The sequence below is a fragment of a genome, unplaced genomic scaffold (genome assembly GCF_019419815.1).
Source record: "Pyrus x bretschneideri cultivar Hongxiangsu unplaced genomic scaffold, Pyrus_bretschneideri_v1 Contig38, whole genome shotgun sequence".
In the NCBI taxonomy this organism is placed as follows: domain Eukaryota; kingdom Viridiplantae; phylum Streptophyta; class Magnoliopsida; order Rosales; family Rosaceae; genus Pyrus; species Pyrus x bretschneideri.
In genome coordinates, this window is record NW_025999701.1 from 4,362,942 (window position 1) to 4,389,653 (window position 26,712).

Consider the following 26,712-nt stretch of genomic DNA (forward strand, 5'->3'; position numbering starts at 1 on the left):
TAAATTTAAACCAGGCATTCTAGATTTCATTGCAAGCACAAAGTTTGACAGTAACTCTGAGATTAACAATTACTTGAATAATGTACTTAATCATAACACATTTGTAACAGAAAATATAGCATATGAAAATACACTTGAAAGCTGCAACTTGATCATCCGATTCTGATGGTTCGGTACTAGCGCGACTATGGTCATACTCACCAATTATTTTCGACATTATCCAAATAGTTTCCCAGTTGAGTAGTACACAATGAAGATTTGGACTACTAATTGTTATTCAAACTATTCGTAACTGGAATTCGACCTCATTGTGTACTCTGCCACGAGCTGAGCGAAGGACGATGATTTGTTTTCCAGCAATCTTGCTGGAGCATCATATTCCTCAATAAGCCCTGCAACACGATCAAAAATACGTTAAGTAAAAACTAAGGGGATCATTAGGAACGTTGGATGGATTCATATGGCAATACTAACCATGACTTAGAAGCAGAACCATGTCACTGTCAAGAACAGAAGTTATACGATGTGCAATAGTAATGACTGTGCAGTCAGTAAAGTGTTGTCGAAGGGTCTGCTGGATCAGATTATCTGTAGCTGTATCAACCGATGCAGTAGCTTCATCAAGCACCAAAACCTTACTTTTCTTCAGGAGCACACGGCCAAGGCAGACCAGCTGTCTCTGACCCATACTCCAGTTCTCTCCATTCTCGTTAACTGCAGCAATTCTCGAACATGAGCACAGATAATCGCCATGACATAGAAGGAACTGAGAGCATCTATATAGCCTTTATGTTAGAACAAACCTGTGGAATCCAGCTTTCCTTCCTTTTTCCTAACTTCATCTCCAAGTTGGCACTTTTCGAGGGCCTAAAACAAATAAAAGACATGTTAACAAGCGACGCCAATTAGAACTGAAATATCAGATACTGAAGAACATTTAGCGGGAACAAAATTCTTATCATCAATGTAAATCAACCCACCTCCCAAATTTGTTCGTCTGTGTACTCTTCAAGCGGGTCCAGATTGCTTCTTACAGTCCCTTCAAACATGGTTGGGTCCTGAGGGATGATGCTCAACCTAGATCTCAAATCATGCAGTCCAATTGAAGAGATATCAATACCATCTATCAAAATTTGGCCGGCACAAGGATCCACAATTCGGAAAAGGGTTTGTATGAGAGTAGATTTGCCACTGCCAGTTCTCCCTACAATCCCAGTTTTCAGTCCCCCAGGAAAGGTACATGTGAGACCTCGTAACACAAGTGGCATGTGTGGAGCATAGCGGACCTACATAAACATGAAATAACAGTCATAAACATGACTGATCCTATATCGTATGAAGAAATAAACTAGAACAGAAGGTACCTGAAGATCACGTATATCAACTTCTCCATGTGATGGCCAAGAACGATCCGGCTGATTGGATTCTATTACAAGAGGAGGCTCACTGGGAATATTAGTGTATTGTATTAATCTCTCCACTGATATTATTTTGTTCTCCACGTTGCAAAGATTCCATATACACCAAGCTTGTAACATGTTTAAATTAAGTCCATATGTGACAGCCAATCCCGCAATGCCTTTAGGGTAAAACATCCAAAACAGATAAGAATGGAGAGAATTCATAGATTTGCTTAACAATTATTTCAAGAATAATCAGTAAAACAAAAGATGAATATCACTTGCCTGGATTAATCACCCCCGCTGGAATAGAAATCAAGAAAATCAAGGAAAATCCAAATGTAATAGATGACAACATATCTAAGCGAAAACATAGCCATTCCATTGCAGCTGCGGCATGGAACTTAGGCCGACCAAAACTATCGTTTAATTTCATGTTTGTATCCCTGAATCTTGATTCCTGGTCGAAGCTTCTAATAGTCGTTGACCCTGAGATTGTTTCAGCAAAATGTTGTATCACTGGAGCTTTGCATACTCCAACCAATCGTGCTAGTTCTCTTGCTGCAGGAATGTAGTATTGCTGCATCAATATAAATTCGTGAGTATTTTTTTTAACATGATTCTTGTATATTCCTGGCTGTAACAGGAGTAAAATTTTGCGTCAAAAAGGAAACCAAGTTCGAGCATGTATAGGCATGAAGAAAGAGCATCAATAGAGCATGAACAATGAAGAATTAAAACTGAAGGATTTTGTTCAGTTGAATTCATGTGATAAGTTGATGTATTAGTACAACGTATAAGATAGGAGCATTTGAACAAAGTGAGAAGAATTACCTGATACCAGATACAAATTGCAACCACGGGGATAAAAATGATGAAAACCTGCCATGCAACCTGTGACATCACTGCAATAATTCCCAAAAGCTGGATCATTGAGTTCGCAAGGCCCCCAAGTTGATTCGGCATGTTCATGTCCACTACATTTTGGTCAGTAGAAGCCTGCAAGAAATATGTAGCAACATTTATTCAACTATATTTTGCTTTGAACCACCTAACCAGGCATGATATTAAAAATATATTTCGCTTACTCTGTTTAGGATTCGTCCACTTGGGGTCGAATCAAAGAAAGACATTGGAGCACGGAAAATGCAATGGTGCATTTTACTAAAGAGTATAGTTGCTGTCTTGTACCCAGCTGTTGCAAGAAACATGGATCTGAAGAGAATACATAAAGAACTTCCAATAGCCAAAACAACGTACACAACTATCAGTGTAGAGCTTGCAACAGCAGGTTTTGCATCCTCAGACACAGGAGTTGCCCAAGCCATCCAGTAATTGCTTCCAATTTGAAGGATCTGAAACAAAATTTGTCCAAGCAATACAAAAGGCACAAGAGCTCCTCCGTACGCTGTGGTGATATACTTCCAGTAGACTGAAAACCCAACTCTACCCTTTTCTCTCTCTTCTTCTTGAACAATCTGCCCTTTTGGCTCACCTAAATCATTTGTTTTACTATTTTGAACATCATTGCTTTCTTCTTTTTGGACAAACCTATTAGTACTAGCAGAATTTCCTCCTTTGCTCACACTTATTTTTTCAGCAGGCCCTTCCTCTACAGAATTAAGCGCGGACAAAGCTTCCTCATGCGCTCCCACAAGTTCCTCAAAATCAGTTCCGGAATTAAGAATATCATTGAACTTTCCAGCTTGAGTAATCCTTCCGTCCTTCATGACCTGATGACAAGGAGTAAATTTGAGTGGACATATACAAAGTAGATAATGTCACGTATTGTAAATTGGAATTTCATAAAAAAAAAACTGTGTGGATATTTTACCAATATAAGATCAGCAGCCGGCAAGAACTCCACTTGATGAGTGACATAAATTACTGTTTTCGAACTCAACAGGCCTAGCAAACATTCCTGTAGTGCAATTGTCAATTAACTAAATTAGTAGTGATGTGTAAAAAAAAAAAAAAGAATATTATTGATGCATATGTCAATAGTTCGATGATGCAAATAACTTTGAAGATTCAGTTTATTGGATTGGAATCACACTAGCATAGAGAAATGAAATACCTTAAAAAGGTGGGATCCTGTATGAGCATCAACGGCACTAAAAGGATCATCAAACAGATAAATATCAGCATCTTGGTATACAGCACGTGCAATTTGTATTCTTTGCTTCTGCCCTCCACTTAAATTGATTCCCCTCTCCCCTATAACCGTCTGATCACCAAATGATAGAACTTCGAGGTCTTTCTTTAACGAACATGCTTCTAGAACCCTGTCATAACTTCCTCTGTCCATCTGTTTACCAAACAATATGTTTTCTTCTATCTTTCCACTCTGTATCCATGGTGACTGAGAAACATAGGCCTTGGTCCCACACAACTTAAGAGTCCCAGATATCTTCGGAACTTCTCCTAGAATGCAAGAAAGTAAGCTCGACTTGCCCGAGCCAACAGTACCACAAACAGCAACTCTCATACCACGACTCACTTTGAAATTTATATCCTTCAATGTTGGATTAGGGGAAGATAAATCCCAAGAGAAATTCCCATCGACTATCTCAACTGCTGTATCAGAACTACCTCTTGGGATGTTCTCTATAACATCTGCCTGCAAGTCATCAAGACAAAGGAATGATGCAATTCTATCAAGAGATACCTTAGTTTGTGCTATCATCGAAATTGTGTCTGGAAGACTGTAAATAGGCTCTTGAAGAATTCTGAACGTTGCAAGTGCAGATAAGATCTTCCCAGATTCGAGTGGGATTCCCAAAAGCATGCAAGCAACAAAAGTGACCACAGACACAAATGTGGGGGCACCCCAGAAGACAAATGAGGTCATGGCCCAAGTGTAAACAAACTTTCGCAACCATCCTGCCTCTGACTTCCGGAGGTCATTAATTTTAGACAAAAACTTCATCTCCCATGCTTGAAGCTTAAGAATTCTCATGTTCCTCAAGATCTCAGATGTTGCCTTCATTCTTTTATCTTTTGACTTCATTAACTTGTCTTGAAACTTCTCCTGCAAGGACCCCAAAGGAACATTTGCCAACATAACAATTATCGTTGCAATCAATGTTGCGATAGCCGCAAGACCAAGATTTATGTACAAAATCACTAGGGCCAAGCCAACTTGTACAAGGATCATCCATGGTTCGTGCATATACCAAGTGAAGTCACTGATCCTCTCAGCATCGACAGTCATAAAATTGATAATCTCACCGCTTGTGTGTCCCTGCTTGGACTGGCATGACAAGGTCAAACCCTTGTTATAGATGGCTGTAACAAGTGCTGCACGGATTCTTACTCCTACCTGTTGCGTCTTAAAGAACCAGTGCCTTTGAGTGAGGCACTCCACGAGCTTTGCAAACAAAAATGCAGAAACCAAAACATAGCCTTCATTTTTGAACTGCCGTCGCCCATAGAGGTATTGAACAAGTGTGTCGATCAGATATGGACCGACATAAGACGCCATTGTGTAAAAAATCCCAAATGAAGCGGTTAAGAGAATCTCTTTCCAAGCTGAGACGATTAACGCCTTCACCAGATGAAGTGTGGTAACTCTGCTGCTCCCACCACACCCCACATCAAGTTTACTTTTAAAACGAGGATAGGACCCAAATACACTGTCAACCTTATCTAGTTCAGGAACATCCTCAAGGTCTAACGCCTTCTTATTGCCAGCCGCAATTAGAGGACCCATCCAAGTAAAAGTAAGAATGCTGAAAATTCCAGCGCTCGAATAAGGGTTAACATTTGCTCCCCCTCTCGACTTATTTGACTCTCCATCATTACCTACACTGGTACTACGATTACCGTTCAAAAGGGGTTCCTCAAGAACAGAATCTCTGCCCTCTTTCTTCTCGAAAAACCCCACGTACATGAAAAACAAACCCAAAACAACACAGACAACATCGAAAACCAAAGATTTAACAGGCAACGAAACACGGTCCTTGTGAAGAACAATGTCAGTGACAAGGGAATAACAAGAAATAGAGAAATAGAAACCCCACCAAACTCTCAAAAAAATTGGGAACTTAATGGATTCAGCAGAATTGGAGAATTGGGTATGCAAATAAACACAAACTGCACCCCAAGAGAGTGTTCTAACAGCTAAATCCAAAAGGATCACTACTTTTTCATCAGACCAACCATTTTTGTACCAAGAAAAGTAGTTCAATAAACAAAAAACTAGACTAATCCCAGAAACACAGAAAGTACAAATTAAAGCCTGCTTATAGTACGAATTTCGGCTATTCGAAAATCTCTGTTTCGGAGCCTCTCCTCCTCCTCCATCACCCCCTTTGAATTTCCTCCACAACCAAGAGAAGAACAACACAAATACCAACACTATGTGTAATGAGCCAGAAAACCCATGTATAAAAACCGGTTTGAGCAGAAAATCGATACCTGGATGCATCAGTGATGAGTAGTGTGAGAAGAAGGTTGAGAGAGTACCGTGGTTTGATGAACCAAAAAACTCCATGATTTCTGGAGCTTTTTCCTCGGCGGTTATGAAATTCTGGGAAAAGGGGTTTGAGTTTTGTTATTGGAGGAAGATTTTTGTGTGTTGTTATATGGGGGTGGGTGGGTGGATGGAAGGGGAGTGTGTCACTGGTAGGAGTGGAAGTACGAGACTGCTGAGAGCGAAAGAGGGAATGAAATGTCAGTGGAATTTTCTTGGAAAGGAGGCTAACGTAGTGCCCAAGACTCACATGACGGAGATCGCTAGACATAGACGGTAAGTGACGCAAACAAGTGTAGGTTCGAGGAAAAAAAACAACAATCTGAGGTTGGAAATTGATGTTAAACCATAATAAATCCATCTATTTTGTCTATATAAATCATTGGTTCAGAAAAAAAAAAAATCACTTAATTTCGAACACATGTTTTGACTAAAGTATTGGTTCAAGACTTAAGCATGTCAAGTGGGACACCCTGATTCCAATTTCCATGTCGCATGTGGATTTTGATGCTTTTTTGAATTCCGATGCTTTTGAAGTGGTGCGTTCTTCATTTTCCAACTGTATCCTCTCCGGATCATTTTGATGAGAATCTTGAAAATTCGTGAATCGTGTTCATTCATTATACATCATGTGATTAGTTTTTATCTAGTACTATTTGTGTTTAATTTTAAATAAAAATATTTAAAATAATTTCTCAATATTCCAATCAAATTAATGTTTATTTTCAGTCATATTATTTATCAATGAAATGTTTTAAATTTGATTTCTCTATAAAATAGTTTAATACCCAATGACGAAGTCAGGATTTATCGGAAAGAGGAGCGAACTTAAAGAGTGCAAATTTAAAAAAAAATCATACATTGAGACAAATGGATCATTTAGTCTTAATCGCATGATGATAAGTAAAAAGACAAGCAAAGAAAGGTTTAGTTTGACCTTCTCTCTTTCTTCGAAAGAGAACCACAAGATTAATATCTTGGTTGACAAGCCATGCCAACCATCAGTCCAAAACCATCAGTCTTTGAAGTTAGAATTATTTATTTATTTATTTATTTTTAATATATAATATAATGCCACTCGTCCCTTCTCTTTCTTTCGCATCACGGAAATAAATAGTCACTTTTCATTCAACGGTTTTTTTAGAAAAAGAGGAGATCATCTGGACGAATAAAAAAAACAGAAAGGAGGGTATTACTTTCTTTTGGAGAGATGCTCTTTTCTATTGAAAACACAATTTTAATTGCGTGATTCGTTTATTATGTGTTTAAAATGTTTTATTTATCATCAAGAAAAAGTTTAATCATCAATTCGAATAGTATTTTTTTACATACTGAGCAAGGATATTGAATAAAAATTTAAGAAAATGTGAATCACTCATCTAATAAACATTTTGCTTGCTAATAAAATTTTCAGTTGCACACTAATAGTTAACTTAAATAGATGACAGGTCAGGTACTATGCCTACTTAATTAATAGAGTCAACAAATATACAAGCAAGTGGTCCTTTACTACAATTGTAGAAATGTATTGAGCTTTTACATGATGACGTGGGTTCAAACTCTGTCGGTGGTTAATCTAACATCTAATTTAATAAAATCTACTGTTTGAGCAAAAAAACAAATATACAAAGCTTGGGAAGATGACAAATACCTCAAATAGCTAGTTTGGATTTGCTCGTGCTACTACCCTACACATATCTGGACCATATTAACTTAACGTATTATGCAGTAATAGTATTGTTGGATGCTGCGTACAAGTCAGAACTTACAATTATTTTGGCTATAGCCTATTAATGATTACATTTTCGTCTATCTTGGTGTGGTATGGTGAACAGAATGTGGTTTAATGATTAAACTTGTGTTTGGGCATGAACTAATGGGTTTAGGCGGAAGGTGGATAATTCGTATAGGGTTTAATCCTTGGCCTAGTGACATCCCTTCATGCCAAGTGGCATTCAGATATCTAGCCCACGATGGATTCGGCCGAGTTCTAACAAGAGAAGGACTCTTAAGGGTCAAGTTGAAGGGTGATTCGGTTGAGTCCTAATGTAAGTAAAATTGTTAAGGATTTAGTGTTTAGGGGCAATAAGAATCAACTGGTGACCAAGGAGCATCTTTAGTTTGGAGTAATAGTACTACTTCGAGTTTGACTTGTTATCTATCCAAGTCTCTATCAGTAAGGAGCGTTGATTTTTCTTATTGAAAGAAGTCAATTCATTAGCCCTCTCGAACAGGTTACATAGTGTTCGGCACATTGAAAGTTGAGGCTGTCTATGATTGGTTATTCCCATCTGCATTTCAAAATTCGGCATTATAACAGTCGAACAACATTTACAATCAAAACACTTATTTCTTTCAAGTACTTGTGTCCTTACCATTTGATACCAATTCGGCCCACCTATGTTTTCACAAATATAGTTGAGGCATCTGAACCTGGTGCTGAAGATCCTGAACTTCACGGTGACTAACAACTTGTCTTCATACTCTAGAACCCAGAGACTGAGAAGTGTTCCTTCCTCGGTCGTGGTCACTCGGATACTGAAGTTAGAAGCATGTTCAACACCACCACCACATTCATTCAAATCGCCAACTGAGCTCGATTGGAGTTGGCATGCCCGCATTCACCAGAAGGATGTAATTAGCTTATTAGTTGCTCAGCCTGCGTGACACGTAGGCATGGTAGTTGTTAGGGTCAACAACTTTTATGGTAGAAAACCTTTGGCTCCAAATTGGGATCTTATTAAAGACATCATGATAAACTTAGATCAATTTGGCGAGATTTAAAAAAGAAAATGCTAGGGATACCATCTATTAAACTATATTTTGAAAACTATACGACATGATTGTTGATGATTGAATCACTACTTAACTATTGATTAACATGCTTATTTCTCATCGGTGACACACCGCATGATTTACAAATGTGGTCCGAAAATTTGATCTACCCAGCATTGCTCAAAACTATAACCATGTTGCTCATGAGCATGAGCTGGCTAAATATGATTGGTAACCAAATGTTTTTGTTCATATTTGCTAATATGTTTCTAAAAACAATATAAACTTGCTAACTATAATTAACTTAGACCAAAACAAAAGTACTAATATACCTTTCATAACTCATAAATCCTAACTTTACCACATTTCTCTGCAGTGCACACGCTATATATACCTCCATTTTTTTTCCTCTCATCATCTGAGGTATCATAATCATTCACCAACTCATTCATTGTCTCTAAAGTGCACACGCTATATACACCTCCATTGTTTTTACTCTCATCATCTGAGGTATCATAAACATTCACCATCTCATTCATGGTACAGGATTATTTAAGTTATGTTGATTGTTTCTGTACATAGGCTTTCTGGAGGTAAAGCAATCTAGCTAACAAGTCATAGGCTTTCTCGAGATCAAGCTTACATGAACCTACCATGGCCTTTGCTTTTTAGTTTGATTTCACCATGATAAAGTATAGCACTATCGTAACCACAACCAATTGCCACCATCTTATGTTTAAATCAAATTAAACGGACTTTAATGGTAACCTGATAACTACCCACAAGGGCCTTTGCTTTTTTTTTTTTTTTTTTTTTTTTTTGCTTGAAAGAGTTCGTGAGCAATTCGAATGATTGGTCTGTAGACTGTAGTTTACTATTTCAAAATTTTCATCCCCGAGGTACACCAACGAGCTTCTACCTAGAGGCCGCTCCCCAAAACTAGGGTTAGGGACCACTGTATTGCTACTGAACAAGAAGATTGTCATCTTATAAAAATTTGTTTACATATCCTTTTTGTCTGGAAGCCTATACATACATAAATTGTATGATGACAATCTTCTTGTGGTGGTAGGAGTCTCGTGACTAAGATACTCATTGAGTAGTGAACCCCAAGTGCGTGCTAGACCTTGGAAAAATGATCAGAGTCTGAGAGAGCAGAGAATAAATTCTATGCATACGCATCACAGGAAAAGAGACGATAAGCTGCCTACAAATTTTTCTGCATGATAGGGCTCCATCCATGGAGTGCCAAATGACTCACCATTGGGTCATTGAAAAGGCTGCATGTCGTCAAGAAATTACGAATAGGATAGCAACAAAAGTTTACCTAAAAATAAGAAAACTCGAATTTGGACAAAGGCAAATTTGGATCACATTATTACTAGATCATTGTGAGGTTTATGACATTCCCTCATCCTTTAGTGTGGATAATATCGTTTGTTTAAAAAAAAAAAAAAATAAATAAAGTTACCTCTTTGTCACTTTCTCATGATAGTAATGCTGGAGTGAGATTGACTTTTAGGTTTTACCCCAAAAAAAATGGGCAACTACTAATCTACGCTAGTATGAAGACGAAGGTATATATTTGATTTTATATAGTGCTATATGGAATTTGGAAAGATCAAGATTTTTAAGTAGATATCTTTTTGTTCAAAAGTACGAAATTCAAGATGTAGTGGTTCAAATGCCTGAAGTATTCTATATGTAGGAGCCTGAAGCATTAAATCTCCCATATTTTTACTTATTTATTTTATTTTTGTCTTTTAAAGATATGTATATTACAATTTTATACCATTTTATTAATTTTAGTTTGGTTAATTTCACTAACATTCCTTAAGGTTTATCGTGTTTTATATAATCCCTCACAGGTTTGAGAATTACACTTTGAAATTCCAATCTACTTTTGGTGTATGCAATATTTTGAGGGCCAAGGGAACTAGGGACAACAATACATACATTCTTCTTTTCATTTTAATATTCACTGCAATTCTTAAATTTGATTTATTTGTTTATGTATGAAGCATTCGTTTGGGCATGTTTTTAAAATAACTGAAAGTGATTTAAACAAAATGTTTTTGGGTTCTAAAAACATTTAAAGTGCTTTATGGAAGAAACACTAATTATGTGCACTTCTTGTAGGAAGCACTACATTATGTGTGCTTTTTGGAGGAAACACTTTAAGTGTTTTTCTAGGATTCACTTGCATTTTTAATAAGGATTGGTTCGAAAAATATATTCATCCATTTTAAATGTCCTTCCAAATGATCCCTTCATCTTTTTGGAATGATGTGAAGGTAATTTAAAACTTTAAGTTAATGTAATTTCTGAAAGTTGAAGAGCTTTGTGAAACACGATAAACTTCAAGGGTCATTAACCCATTTTTGTTTTCAAATTGTAATGAGAGTAGGGGTATAATTAGAATATACACTTACAATAATGGTTAACAAGCTGGGTTTTTTTTTTAGTACTATATATTAGATGAAGCCATCACACTATGTGTATATAAATATAAAAGATTTAAAAAGAAAAAATATATGAAAAAGAGAAGTTGGAGTGGGGTATTTTTTATTTTATTTAAATTAGAGAGAGCTTTGATAACATGTGGGCAAGGAAAAGAAAAAAATACTAATTTTTTTTGTGCGAAATTACTTTAATGCTCATGATTTTTGTTTTGATATTTTATTTCAGTTATACCTGGAAGGGTATAATAGTATTTTTAAAAACTTTGGTTGACAAAGAAATTCTATTAATGAGTAGTATAGATATAGATAGATTAGAGTTATATGTAATGATTGTACAATAAGAAAGTTAATAATAACATATATTTGTCCATTCTTTTATTGTATATTTCGCTGCGTTAGTTGGGCAAGATTTTGTGCACGAACTTGACGGTGCGTGTTAGCATGCTCCCATAAGTTATGATGTTCTCTAACGCTGGACTCAATGGCTCCGTATCAGATTAAGTTGTCTAAACGGACTAACGGTGCCACCACACCTTGTTGGGCTCTAGAATGGTTGGCAAGGCCGGCATACCTCATCAAGATTGACCATACTTGTTCTGCAAGACAAGGAGTCTGATTTGACTGTGGATTACTTTGGTTTCCTATATTCTTGGAGATTCCTACAATCTCCAGATTGTCGTGCACCACAAGTAATCACAATCCTAAAAGAAAGCAATATCTTATGCTATATATACTTTGGGATTCTCTCTATTTAATACATATTCTCTCTCTCTATAATCGCAGTCCTTGTGCTAAAAAATAATGGCAAGTGGAAAATCTGTGTAGACTTCATGGACTTAAACAAGGAATACCTCAAGGAGGCGTTTGTTTGCCCTCACTAAGTTGGACTGGACTGGACTGGACTAGCTATTAGTCTAATACTGTATTTGTTCCATGCTGGGACTAACATTAATGAGACTAAAGGGGACTAGCATGGACAAAACCCTTCACTAAGAGGTCTTAGCGAGAACCCCCAATAACCATGGGACTAGCTAAGACTATCCTCTCTTTCTCGTCCTCGTCATGCTCAACGACCACTCTCGACAGACTCGTCGTCATCCACGGTCACCTAGATCAATCATTAACTTTCCGACTCTCTTTCAGATCCATTTCACAACCAACTTTCATACAAAATATACCAAAGTGAAGCTGGGAGTGACAAGATTACGATTTTACCTGAATCGAGGCCAAAATGTGGTCGAATGTGGCTGGAAAATGGCCTGGAAGTCTCGGCCTGTTTGGGCTTCTTCAAATCCATGACAGATTCGAGCATTCAAAGCTAAGATCTCGGTCCAGGGATGGTGATGAATTTTTTGGCAGTGCTAACTTCATCCAATTTAACGAGGGTTGGCCGGAAAACACATCGGGAAACCTGCAACTCGTCGGGAAAATTGGAGCCGTGAGGTCCCATTCGAACAACGCATAGCTAGAGAGGGAGGGAGGACAGAGAAATAGAGACTGGAATCAATAAGGAGTTTGACAAGGAATGAGAAAGAGACATGAATTGAGAGGTCTAAGAGGAAAAAAAGAGGGAGAGGGTGGGACGATAAGAGAAGAGGAAAAGAGTGGGACGAAAATGGTAGGAAAAAATGAAGAAAAAGATAAGATCATAATAAAATATTAATAATTTATATATTAAATAATATAATATTATAATTTGTTATTATCCAGCTTCTTAGTCCAATACTGCACCAAACACTTCACTAAGTTAGTCCAGTTTAGTCTAGTCTAAGCCAGTCCAGCTTAGTCCTTGAAACTAATCCAGTCCGAGATAGTTCGGCGCAACAAACGCCCCCTTGTAGACTTGTTTATCGATTCCACAGTGAGGCACGAGTTGCTGAGCTTCATGAAAGCATATATAGGATATAACTAAATCATGAAAAAAAAATCATTGGTCATTGATATAGGTATGTATCACGCCCTGAACTCGGGCTTGGTGAAAAACATTATCCCCGTGCCAGGCGTGTGAGTAAAAGTAAAATAAAAAGAAAAAACTAAACTTCTCTTATTCAAATAATCTGAAAACCCTTACAAGGTGTACAAAAATAAAATAAAACTCTTAAATCCCTCGTCTAACAGAATTTTAGCTTGTCTATCACCTGCCTTGCAAAAAATTATATCATTTCATCTTTCACATGTATCACATTATATGTTCAATGAATAGTACTTTACAAGTATACCCAAGGGAAGCATTCATCCAATTAGCAACAAATCACATTAATCAACTAATAACATGAATAATAATACAGCATTCCACAAAATTTAATATGATCAATCTCCGTAAAGGTTTGTTGTATTTCCCCTAACTGGATTCCAAAGCAAGCAATCACGTATCAATCACATTAACCATTCTGTAATGCCCCGGACTCGGAGTTGGTGGAAAAAAAATAACTTCGCGCCCGGTGTGCGAACTAAAAAATAAAAAATAAAGTAAAAGGAAATTGAAACGGGATGAAAATAAATTAAATTCCTTTTGTAATAACTTTGATGAATTTTAAGGTAATATACATGTTGGGCTAATGAGTAAGTGCCACATGGTATCCAATGAGTGGCTAGCTTGCCACGTGTTAGATCCCACATTGCCCAGGGGAGTGATCCTTATATGTATATTCCCATCCTTACCTAACACGAGGCCTTTTGGGAGCTCATTGGCTTCGGGTTCCATCGGAACTTCAAAGTTAAGCGAGTAGCACGCGAGAGCACTCACATGATGGGTGACCCATTGGAAAGTTCTCGTGTAAGTTCCAAGAAACAAAACTGTGACAGCGTAGTCGAGACCCAAAGCGGACAATATCGTGCTACGGTGGTGAAGCGGGCCCGAGATGTGGTGGACCCCGGGCCGAGATGTGACACCACGTGACAGTAGTTGGAGTTAGACAGCAAGGGGGCATGAGTATGCGTCTCTATCGTGTTATACCTTTTAGACTTAAGAATGTACGGGCAACCTATCAAAGGTTGATGAATCGAAACTTCAAGGAGAAGATTGGAAAGACGAAAAAAGTATACATCGACAACTAAAAGAAAGGTGAATAAGAAGCACCAAATTCATTTGCAAGAATCTTTTGACCTGCTCCAGAAATGCAACATTAAGCTTAATCTGAAAAAGTGCACCTTAAGAGTAGCATCAAAAAATTTCTTAGGTTACTTGGTCACCAAACGCAGAATCAAGGCTATTATGGAGTTGAAGTCCTCTTAGACAGTGAAGGAGACTTAAAGTTTAATTGGAAAGCAGCTGTTCTAAGTTGATTTCTTTCAATGTAACGGACAAGTGCAAGTCATTCTTCAACGCCATCAAGAAGTATAAAGGTCTACTATGGACCAACGAATGTGCATAGGCCTTCATGAAATTGAAGGAGTGACTGTCTAATCCACCACTGTTGTTCGAGCCAATTGTTATGCCAAAAATTGGTATGTTTTAAATTTATACTTGCAAGTGTACGAATCTATTGGAATATAGAGGAGTGTAAGTACAAGGTCGAATTCATAGAGATTTTATGAAAATGATGAAACGCTAATCAAACCCAAATTAATTTAATGCTAACCTAGTTGGAGAAAAGTTGTTTTCTTGAGCAAGCTAATCATATGAATATGAAACTAGTGAAGAAAATAAATGAGAGAATTAACCAAGGTATCAGATTCCACTCCTATTAATCCATAAATTCCTAATTATTTATCTAACAATTCCCAACTCACTAAGTAGCATTAAACATAGTTAAATTCTTCTTCGCTTAAAGGTATGAATTCGAAGCATCACATGTAAACTAATCATTGAATTGCATAAGACCAAAGTAAGCCAACCATCGTATGTGAAGAATAATGTTTGAATGACTCATGATCAAAGTAATTCATAGTTAAGAATTACAAAATCAAGCATGGTTGAATGAAGTTTGGCTTCAAAACTATCAAGAATGCATGACATTAAAGATGAAAAGAACAAAAACTTCCTTTAACCATTTGAAGCAAGAATCATAGGCATTAGGATCATTAAGGGAATTGAACAGATAAAAAAAAGATGGTTGTTTCCTCCTTAACCTTAGTTAAGGAGTTTAGCCACTCATAGTAACAAAATACATAAACTAAAGTGTTTGAAAGACACGGAAAGAGAGATAAAACTAGGGACAAATTGAAACTATATAATGACTTTCCTCCCATTTTATGCAGCTCCTTTCTATTATAACAGAGCTGGAAGTCCAAGTCTTGCAATTATTTGGCAGCTACAACTTGCTTGTAGTGGGTGAATTTTTTTCTCATTTTCTTTTACTTCCATCACTTCTTATCTTCATGAATTCCTCCTTTTACCATTTGGTCAACAATCAATACATGATTATTACTCCACTTGTGGCTCTCAACTCTTCTTTCATTCACAGAGGCTAGAAATCCAACTTATGCATGTATTGGGCAGCTGCTACAATTTCCTCAAAACATGCTTCAGTGATTTAAGCACACAGAATGCTACAGTGAATTGATTATCCCCAAATTTGGATATGTTACATTAGACACATTTGGAGAAACTTTCATGACAAAGTCGTCTTCATTTGAGCAGTTTAAGTTGACGTTTTGAGCTCTACAATCTGATTGAAGATCATGAGCTGCGAAATCTGGACATTTGTCGGTGTGGGATGCACTAGGAATGTTACAAAGCTTAGACTGATGCTAATTTTGGATATGTTGGAGTAGAAAATTTGATCAAGTGTTGAAAAGAAGACTTACAACATAGCGATTTTGGTAGTAGTTCCGAGTCAACCATCCTCGAAACAGCACAACTTAATTTCATCGGAGTAATAGCCACACAAATTATAGCTTGAGCATGCTCCTGGTTGTTAAGTCCACTAGTGTTGGCAGAAAATGCTTGTTCTTTTCATGTGGACTAACAGCAGTGGAGGAGGCGCAGAAGAAAGCCCCTTCAAAATACTCGCCGGAGTAGATGAAGAAATGGCTGGAGTAGAATGCGGTCTAGAAATTGTTACCTTTGTGGAAGTCAAAATGAGGATCAAATTTACATCTACACCGGAGTTAGCATTTTGTTGTTGTTGTTGTTGCTCTTGTTGTTCCTATTGTTGTTGTTGTTGTTGTTGTTGTTGTTATTGTTGTTATTGTTGTTGTTGTTGGTATTGACATTGTTGCTTCTCCACCACTTATTCTCTTCTCACCTCTGCTCTCCCAACAGAGTTATCTGGGATCTCAATTAAACCTTCGTCGTCACTTACCGATGTCTCTCTCTTATTTTCTCTCAACTCTTTCTTCTCGACTTGGGTGTTTGACGTAATTGCCTCTACGGCCTTAACCTCAATCAGAGTAGTCTCTCCAGCACTAGAGGCATTGTCAACTTTACTCTGAGAAGTTTTCTATCCCCCCTTCATTGGTAGACTTCCTCTTGAGCGGAACTATCTCCAAACTTCCTTAGAGCGGCTTCGTTGGACTTTTTGCCCTTCTGTTTCTTCTTGGACTCATTGTGCTCTTCAACAATATACTCTTCTTTCTTCGCGTCCACATCATCAATCCGGAGTTGCTTTGGAATAGGAATCTCAAAGCAATGTCTAACGGTAGCGTCTCTTCTATTGGCGCCATTTCACCCCGAAACAATAAGCCATCTTTAATCATAGTGCTCGACTACAATTATCTTGAAGGTCTGTTAATGAGATGAGGGTGGCAAGGTCTGACGTACTTGATGTCATTGTTGAACTTCAAATCTACAAATAAAGTTGTTGGATATTTATCAATAATCAATGACATTCATATATATATATATATATAAATAAATTCGAATATGCTAACAAACAATAAATTACAACTAAATATATTAATAGAGCATGAAGAAACGAAAATAATATTAAGCAGATAAAAACCGTGATTGAGGCTTGCAACAGAATTCCACCCCTACTCAGTGCTTGTAGTTTGATGGACGTCTACTTCACTAGGATTCAACGATCAAACCAGGATTCTAGCATTGAAACCTTGGCTTCTGGCGAATATCTTTGTGGTTATCTCAACAAGAAGGTTTTGGGATTTTACAAGGAGAATTCATTTTTTGTATGTTCTAAATGCCATGCAGATGGATGTATATATATATGCACATATAATTGTTCACTATAGGTATGAATATGGGATACAACTTTTGGAAGGCATCTGCTCACAGGTGTGCTTTGCTCTTTGGCATTCTTTCATCGTCTTAGACTCCATTCGAAAGGAAGATTGTATTGATTTAAAAAAAAAAAAATAATTAAATCCGGATTTATTTACAAAAGGGTTTATATCATAAATGGTCCTTAAAATTGACCATACCATCAAAATGGTTCCTGAAATTGAAAATCGATCAATGTAGTCCCTCAAAATAGGTGTTGCAAATCAATGTGGTAATTTCGTCACAGTTTTTTTTTTAATATAAGTTAGAGTGATTGTTCTTCTAATATAAGTTTTCAACCTTGTACGTCTCGGCCAATAGAGCAATGATTGTAGTTAGTCACGAAAGACATGTTTACGATATATGTTCGCCTTTACGCATCTTTCGACTACTTCACTCTAGGACCTTGTTGTTTGTGATGCGCATTTCACTTCTAAGTTTTGTGAAGTTTCGTGAAGGCTTTGAGTATTACGTTGTTTGTCTTGTATCGCATTTTTATTTGCAGGTTGTTGGATAGTCTTGAACGAAATATCTAGATCTTGAAAGACGTGTTGCGTTCATTTGTTTTGTGGTTTTTGAACAATTAGATTTTTCACCGATCTCCTTTGGAGTAGTTACGACGATAGTTTTATTTTCATTTTAAGTATAGCACTATTTGATACTTGGTATGATAGATTCTATTAGCAGCACTGGTTGGACTGTGGAGTTCTACGAATTGGTTTTCAGATGTTTGATTTTATGATTTGAGAAACTGTGTACTTGTGTTGTTGTTGACTTGGGATTGGACAAATTGCTATGTTTACACCCTTAGGAAGTGGACAAGTGTTTATCAAGACAACAATGTGTTGTTGATATCACGGGCGGCTGACTGTAATATTGATGACATATTCGTTGGGTTCGTTAAGCACGTGGACAAGTAGACCCGTCTACGATAGTTGTTACTTTCTAATTATTGTTGGGGCTCAACCCAAAGACACATCTATTCTCGGAGTACGTGAAGATTTGAATGCTTGGGCGAGACCCACTTCCATTTTCGATTTTGATTTTCAGTACGAGTATTTTGTTTTACCTTATATTAGTTAGGGAATTGTTATTAGCACTCCAAAAATCTCATTCTACACTCCTCACAAGTGTATTTTGCTTTCTAATTATAGAAAGTTTGGACTGCCAAATGAGATTTTTGGAGTGCTAATAACAATTCCCATTAGTTTTATATTCTGTCTTTTTGACGTTACAAACGTTTGATTGAGTCTTTTCCGCTTTTAGTTTTAAGTTCAGTACTAGTTATCGACCTCTATGTTAGTACTTATCTATTTTGAGGCTATCTTAGTACGTACATAATTTTGACCATACGTTACTATACAATTTTCGACTTTATATCCTTATAAAGTATGTTTTTATTATTATATTGATGGGGGAAGAAAGTAAGAGCTTGGAGGCATGAAAGAGGATCTGGCAAACCACTCATGACGGTGTTGCATATTCTCTTTGATGCAACTACTCTGACTTGATTTCTTCTTTATACATATTTTCTTTCCTATCTTCGAGTATTTATGTATAGTACATTATTTCAAATTTCAGTACGAAATTTTCTTAACTGGGGTAGATTGTAAGGACCCATCTCGGATTTTATGAAATGGAAGGGCAATTTTGTAATTTCACTTTGGTTGGGAGATATTTTGTTTTGGCTACGGCCGGGCGTTTGGTTGGTGCCTACGGGTGGAAGATACTTATATTGGCTTCGGCCGTGACATGTAGTGCCTACAAGCGGAAGATACTTATATTGGTTTTAGCCAGGAGATGTAGTGCCTAAGGGCGAATGATACTGCCTACGGGCGCGTGATGTAGAACCTTCAGATGAATGAAGAAGTTTTCTATATGCCTTCGGGCGGATGAAATATTATATATATGTATATGCCTTATATATACACCTCTAGTAAACACGCTATATATGATATATGTTTTATGAAAGGTTTTATGGCATACTAGGGTTTTCGGAAAACATATTACATATTATACTATTGAGTTTTCATAAACTTTGGGGGTTAGTATGTTGAGAAATAATTATGTTAGTATTATTTATATATCAACTTGGTCGACTCATGTTTTGTTTTGCGCCCCCTCAGGACTTAGATTCGAGGCATACAATCCCAGCGTCAAGGTACTCCCGCATCGGCATTTTCGAGTCCTCTCGGTGTAGGACCTGCCCTTTTGTTCATTCAATTTTATATTATTCCTTTTTAGTGTTTAAGATTAGTTGTATGCTCTGAATACGTTCCATAATTGCACAAGCATTGTATTTAAATTTATAAGTTTTGTGTATATTTATTATTTCTCATGCATCCTAATATGTTCCATAATTCCATAATTAAACCACTTTATTGCTAACTCATTGTAAGGCTAAGCCCACCTCTATTTGCTTTGTGTATATAATATCATTTGTTTAAAAAAAATATTCAGAAAAAATTCATTTAATTTCAAACACATGTTTTGACTAAAGTACTGGTTCAAGATTTAAGCATGGCAAGTGGGACACCCTGATTCCAATTTCCATGTCGCATGTTGGATTTTGATGCTTTTGAAGTGGTATGTCCTTCTTTTTGGACGAAGTGGTAATACCATTCAACTTTTAAGTCTTCCATTTTATTATGAGTAAATTGCTAATTTTTCTGGTGAACTTTCACTTGACTTTTGAATTTTTTTTAAAAAACTTTTTTATTTGAAAAATCAAGGACTTAAATTAATTTTTTTGGCCATTTTCCCTACCGTTAGTTGTCCATAGATTGCAACCAAATTAACGTTAATTCTTATCACGTGCACATCACTTGACTCTCCTTTGAGTACAAAAAGCGTCACTTTGCTAGACATTCGGACACAAAAGCTATAGAATTAGACAAATTTGCACTGGTCGACATTTTAGAAATATAAAGTTTTCAATTATTTTAAAGAACGAATCAACCCAACTACCCTTATATGTTGTGTACATGCTTCCATTTAACATAAAAAAATAGTTTTCAATTTGGAATATAGAGTTTCCAATTTGGATGGAATAAATGAAAAACTTACACTAGGGGAAAATCATCCAAAAAAATTAGTTTAAGTCCTTAATTTGTTGATTGAAAAATTTAGGGGGAAATCAAAATGTAAGCAAAGTTCAATGGAAAAATCGGTTGTTTATTCTTTTATTATTTTTAGTAATATTATTTATAAGTGAAACGTTTTTAAATTTGATTTCTATAAAAAATAGTTTAATACCTATTGTTATGACATATAGCTAGTGGCGGATCTATAGAGGGACCTGTGAGGTCTTAGGACCCCTCGACGATCCTAAATCGCTGCTAGAAATTTTCTGGGGACCCCTCGAACATGAGGTATGTGCTGCTGCGTAGGTTGCAGGTTGCAACAGAGAAGAAGATAGCGAAGAAGAAGAAAGAAAATAGGGGTTTTTAACAATTGGTCCAAAATGGCAGTGTTTTGGCCAATTGTTTTAAATTAAAAAAAAAAAAAAAGGGTGACAACAAACGCTGTCGTTTGTCCATGACTGATGACTCCATATTGTTTTAATTTTAAAGCCCAACCCCTGAGCGATTGAGCCCCACATCTTTCCCCAAAGTTCTTTTTCCTTGTTGCTTTTGCCCAATTCCCCATTATTTGGTTCCCTCTTTCCCCCCATTTCAAAACCCTAATTTCTAATCCCACCCATGACCCAATCCCATATTATAATTACATAAGTCCAATATCATACCTCCACTTGTTTCAATTATCCACTCCACCACTATTTAGTTCCAAATTTAAGTAAATTTTTTAGAATTTTAATCTAATCTCAATTAAATTATATTAGATATTGGTAGAGATTTTGAGTCTATTATTGATATGATTGTTGATATGTTTTATGTTTGTATTGAGTGACATGGGATATCAATGGTTGAGTGGCAATTTATTTGTTTATATTAAGAAAGATGTTTTTTTTCATGTATTGGTAATGAAGCTATCATCGAACATTTTTAGACTATAAAACCTTGTCGTGGATGCTTGAATTAGGATTTTATAGCTTGTAATGTTGTTTTCCATATGATTTTTGAATGAAATGTTTATATTTAACCTTTCAATGTTATTTTTGTCTATAATTTTTTTGACCTTTATTATTGAGACCTCCTGAGTTAAAAATTCTAGATTCGTCACTGCATATAGCCTAAATACTTCTACTTTTTAAATGTAAAATATCATTACATCGAATCATCAAAACAACAATATTTACCGTTGAATCAATAAAGGAAATTAACCTTCAATTCATGTCCGAGTTGAAGGATATGAATTATTCATGATCGGTTCTCATTCCTTTCAATCCTAACAAATCAAAAGAGAAGAATATTTTTTGTGACTAATACATCTTGTACTTTTAACGAAGACAATATATAATATTAGCAATCAACTCTTTTTTATTCAAACATACATTGAGACAAATGGATCATTTACTATTAATTGCATGAAGATAAGTAAAAAGACAAGCAAAGAAAGGTTTAGTTTGACTTTCTCTCTTTCTTCGAAAGAGCACCACAAGATTAATATCTTGGTTGACAAGCCATGCCAACTATAAGTCCAAAACCATCAGTTTTTGAAGTTAGAATTTTTTTTTTTAATGTATAATATAATACCACTCATCCCTTCTCTTTCTTTCCCATCACGCAAATAAATAGTCACTTTTCATTCAACAGTTTTTTACAAAAAGAGGAGAGCATCTGGACGAATAAAAAAAAGAAAGGAGAGTATTGCTTTCTTTAGGAGAGATAGCTCTTTTTTATTGTGATGCGCTACGAATGTGACACACAAATTAAATCCTATTTGTAACAATTGTAGTAATGATGTAAGTAGGGATCGTTCTAACCGGGAATTAACTAGGGGTGCTAAACACTTGACTCAAATAAATAAAACTAATCTTTAAACACTTAATTCACTTAACGAAAACTCAAAATAAGTCCACAAGACTCCAAATACTTAAAAACACAAAATAAGATAGATTAAGACTAAACAAAATATGGGGAGGATTGAGGTTTTGACGAAATTACACTAAAATGCACAAATTGTAATTAAGGGCAGAATGTAAATATGAATGTGATGAAAATATGGATGAATGCTAGCTAGAAGGTTCTTCTCCACACATGTTACACTTGCATACAAGATGATTTTCGGTTGGTCTTTCGATAGAATTATGAAACTCAACACCCCGGGTTAATTAGGTCCGCTTAAATTAACCGTCAAATTTTCCTTAAGTTAATGAATTGGATGATTGCATGCGACAACCCAAAGCATTCCCCACGAGTTCCCTATATGAATTGCATAATAGAGATACAAGCAAGAATCATTAAGCATCATGAAAACTATAAGTGTTGACGAGGCATTCGTTACTATGATGAGCATGAAACTAGTGCCAAGAATTCATTTAACGCGATTGTTTATAAGCAACTTCCACTACTTGTGAATATAAGTTCATAATTATTAGGTGAAACTCACTTATATTCTAGCGTCATATTCATGCATGAAAATTAAGCGTGCACTCTCAATAAACGTACATAAATAAGTTATCAATCGAATAGTTAAACAAATTGAATCCACAACTCATGAAATTCCAACCAAAGGTAATCAATTCATATTGCAAGCATAAACATGGTTTCGAATCACCCCCTAGCTAATGGGGGGTTTAGTTCCTCATACGTACAAAACAAAGATAAGTAAACTTAAGCATTGAAATCAAGGAAAAGAAAACACCTAAAAATTCCAACAACTCAAACTTGAATTGTATGAACGTTTAGGCCCTTCTCCTCCTCTTTGTTGTGGCACAAGGTCTAAGGATAGGTTTTGGGTTGGTGTTTGTATGTGGAATGGATTGGGGAATGGTTGGGTAGTGTTTTGGAGGGATGGGGACTGGTGAAATGGAAGAGATATAGTGCAGAAATGAAAGGGAAAGCACGGCTAGGGGAGTGTTGATAGGAGCATATTTAGGCGACTTACTTAGCTTGTTTTCGTGCATCTATGTTGGTAAATCATAGTTATTTTAGTCCTTTATGCTTCTTTTGTGTGTTTTTAGGTTCTAAGGGCTTAGGGAGCAAGAAAGTGCATTTTGAGGCTATTTGGGGCACTTTTGGGCATGGATTGGATAGCTTAATCATGGAGCAAAGAGGATGGACGAAATTGAAGCCTTGTATGCTCTTTGGGGACATCAAACAAAGGGCCTAGCCCAATCAAACAAATCCTTTGAGCCATGGAAAACCTCTAGCCCAATCAAACATATTATGCCATGCAAACCAACCTATTTTAGGCCCATTCTATGTACTTAAACCCTAGCCCTTTAAACTAGTCCATTTATCACTTATCACTTCCATTCACTTACTCTCTCACCACATATCATTCATTTATCACCACATATCATTCATTTATCACTTATCATACTCATAATCATCTACACATTTCAAACATATGCATTTCATCTCACATGCACACCCACCTCTTTCCAAACTAATTCACATGCATACCTATTCTTTAAATCAACACATGCATTCACACACATGCACATCATTCACTCACATTTCCACCATTCATTCTTTATTCCACAAACAAGTCACATGCATTTCCACCTTCCTACTTCATCATTTCACCACATTCTCCCTCTTTAACTCATTTCATTATTCATTCACTTTGCATTCATTCAATTCCACCCCACATGCACCCTTTATTCTTCATCATTGCAACCATGGCACATTTACACCAACAAAACAACTCACATGCCATGGCCTACTCATATTCCCATTTCCTTTCCAACATCTCACATGCATTTCCACCTTCCTACTTCATCATTTCACCACATTTTCCCTTTTATTTCCACATGCAATTCTTCATCATTGCAACCACAAACACCTTAAACAAATAGCCATATACATCTCCACTCCTCCTATAAATACCCTTGCATTCATTCATTCAAAAATCATCTCATTCACAACACAACACACCACAAACACTTCCTTAGCCTTGAATTTCTCTCCCTTAGAATCCAAAAACCATTCTTCCATTTCCACCACTCCTCATCCATTTCCATAATTCCCCAATCCATTCAACACACCAACAACATCCCTTAGACCTTGTGCCACAATAAAGAGGAAGAGAAGAGTGCCTAAACGTTCATACAATTCAAGTTTGAGTTGTTGGAATGTTTAGGTGTTTCTTTGATTTCAATGCTTAAATTCAATTCTCTTTGTTTTGTACGTATGAGGAATGGAAGAGAAGAGTGCCTAAACGTTCATACAATTCAAGTTTGAGTTGTTGGAATGTTTAGGTGTTTCTTTGATTTCAAAGTTATGAGGAACTAAACCCCCCCTTTAGCTAGGGGGTGATTCGAAATATATGTTTATGCTTGCAATATGATTTGAGTACTTCTAATTACGTTTCATAAGTTGTGAATTCAATTTGTTTAACTATTTGATTGATAACCTATTTATGTATGTTTATTGAGAGTCGACGCTTAATTTTCATGCATGAATTTGACGCTAGAATATAAGTGAGTTTCACGTAATAGTTATGAACTTATATTCACAAGTAGTGGAGGTTGCTTATAAACAATCGCGTTGAACAAATTCTTGGCATAAGTTTCATGCAATCATAGTAACGAATGCCTCGTCAACACTTATAGTTTTCATATTGCTTAATGATTCTTGCTTGTATCTCTATTATGCAATTCATGTAGGGAACTTGTGAGGAATGCTTTGGATTGTCGTATGCAATCATCCAATTCATTAACTTAAGGAAAACTTGACGGTTAATTTAAGCGGACCTAATTAACCTGGGGCGTTGAGAATTCATGGTTTATTGAAAAGCAATTAGACATCGTTTTGTATGCAAGTATAACATATGTGGAGATGAACCCCTTAGCTAGCTTCCCATCCATTCATTTCCGTCAAATCCATATTTACAATTTGTTTTATTTCCAAGTTTCCATTTTTAGTTTAAAGTCGTCCAAATCCAATCCCCCTTTACTTTATTGTTCAATTTAGTTAGAAATCAATTTAGTTTGTGTTTTTAAAGCATTTTGAGTCTTTTGGTTTGTCTTAGTGTTTTAACGTTTAGTTTCACATTCTTTGAGTCTAGTTTAGTGTTTTATCTTGTTTTTACGTTTTTGAGTCAGTTTCCAAGGTTTTAGCAATCCCTCCTAATCCCCGGTCCAGAACGATCCCTACTTATACTTATACTACAATTGACAAAAAGAGGGTTTAATTTGTGCGCGCATAATTCTCGCATCAAGTGTGATTGTTGTTGTGTGTATCCTCGCAAATGTATATGAATGCATGAGTTTTTATAGGGGGAATGGAAGAATATGTGTCTGATTGTTTAAGAGTGCATGTGGCTCTTATGATTGAGAGTGCATGTGGCTGAAATAATGATGGAAAAACAGCTAGGAAAAGAATGATTAAAGAGGGAATGCATGTGGAAGTGTGGCAGCAATGAAGGAGCAAAGCTGGAATGGATGTGTGATGCACGGCAAAGGATTCTTTGGTGCTGAAAATGCATGTGAAAGCATGTGAATTAAAGCTAGGGTGAATGATGATGAATGCATGTAGATTAAAGAGGGAATATGGAAGAGAATGTGGTGCAATGATGAAGTGGGAAGCTGGAAATGCAAAGGGGGAAAGCTGGAATTGATGTGTGATGCACGGCAAAGGATTCTTTGGTGCTGAAAATGCATGTGAAAGCATGTGAATTAAAGCTAGGGTGAATGATGAAGAATGCATGTGGATTAAATTAAAGCTAGGGTGAATGATGAAGAATGCATGTGGATTAAAGAGGGAATATGGAAGAGAATGTGGTGCAATGATGAAGTAGGAAGCTGGAAATGCAAAGGGGGAAAGCTGGAATTGATGTGTGATGCACGGCAAAGGATTCTTTGGTGCTGAAAATGCATGTGAAAGCATGTGAATTAAAGCTAGGGTGAATGATGAAGAATGCATGTGGATTAAAGAGGGAAAATGTGGTGCAATGATGAAGTGGGAATGGAAGAATGTGGCTGCAATGATGGTGTGGAATGCTGGAAATGAAGAGGATGCACGGCAAGGGATTGTTGTTTGTGTGAAGTGTGTGTGAATGGTGGTTTTGCATGGCTTTGATGGATTGTTTGATTGGGCTAGAGGTTTTGCATGGCTCAAAGGATTGTTTGATTGGGCTAGGCCCTTTGTTTTATGTCCTAAAGTGCATATAAGGCCTTCAATTTTGTCCAACACTTTGGCTCCAAGCATAAGCTATCCATTCTTAGCCCAAAAGTGCTCCAAAAGGCTCCAAAATGCACTTCTTTGCTCCTTTAGCCCTAAGAACCTGAAAACATACGAAAATAACTTAAAAGACTTAAAGAACTAAGAAATAACAACGTAAATGCACAAGAACAAGCCAACTAAGTTGCCT

At 36.5% G+C, this 26,712-nt stretch overlaps 1 protein-coding gene across 1 annotated transcript; it reads right to left on the reverse strand.

Annotated features, from left to right (window-relative positions):
• Positions 1-5,302, reverse strand: LOC103945685 (ABC transporter C family member 3). The gene is made up of 10 exons (XM_009356285.2): positions 3,478-5,302; positions 3,235-3,321; positions 2,489-3,133; positions 2,235-2,399; positions 1,686-1,980; positions 1,365-1,579; positions 981-1,286; positions 804-867; positions 475-714; positions 1-392 (listed from the first exon to the last, which is right to left on the reverse strand). Exons 1-10 carry the CDS (start codon positions 5,290-5,292, stop codon positions 283-285), a joined length of 3,942 nt encoding a protein of 1,313 aa, XP_009354560.2. The 5' UTR covers positions 5,293-5,302; the 3' UTR covers positions 1-282.
• Positions 5,303-26,712: the final 21,410 nt, after the last annotated feature.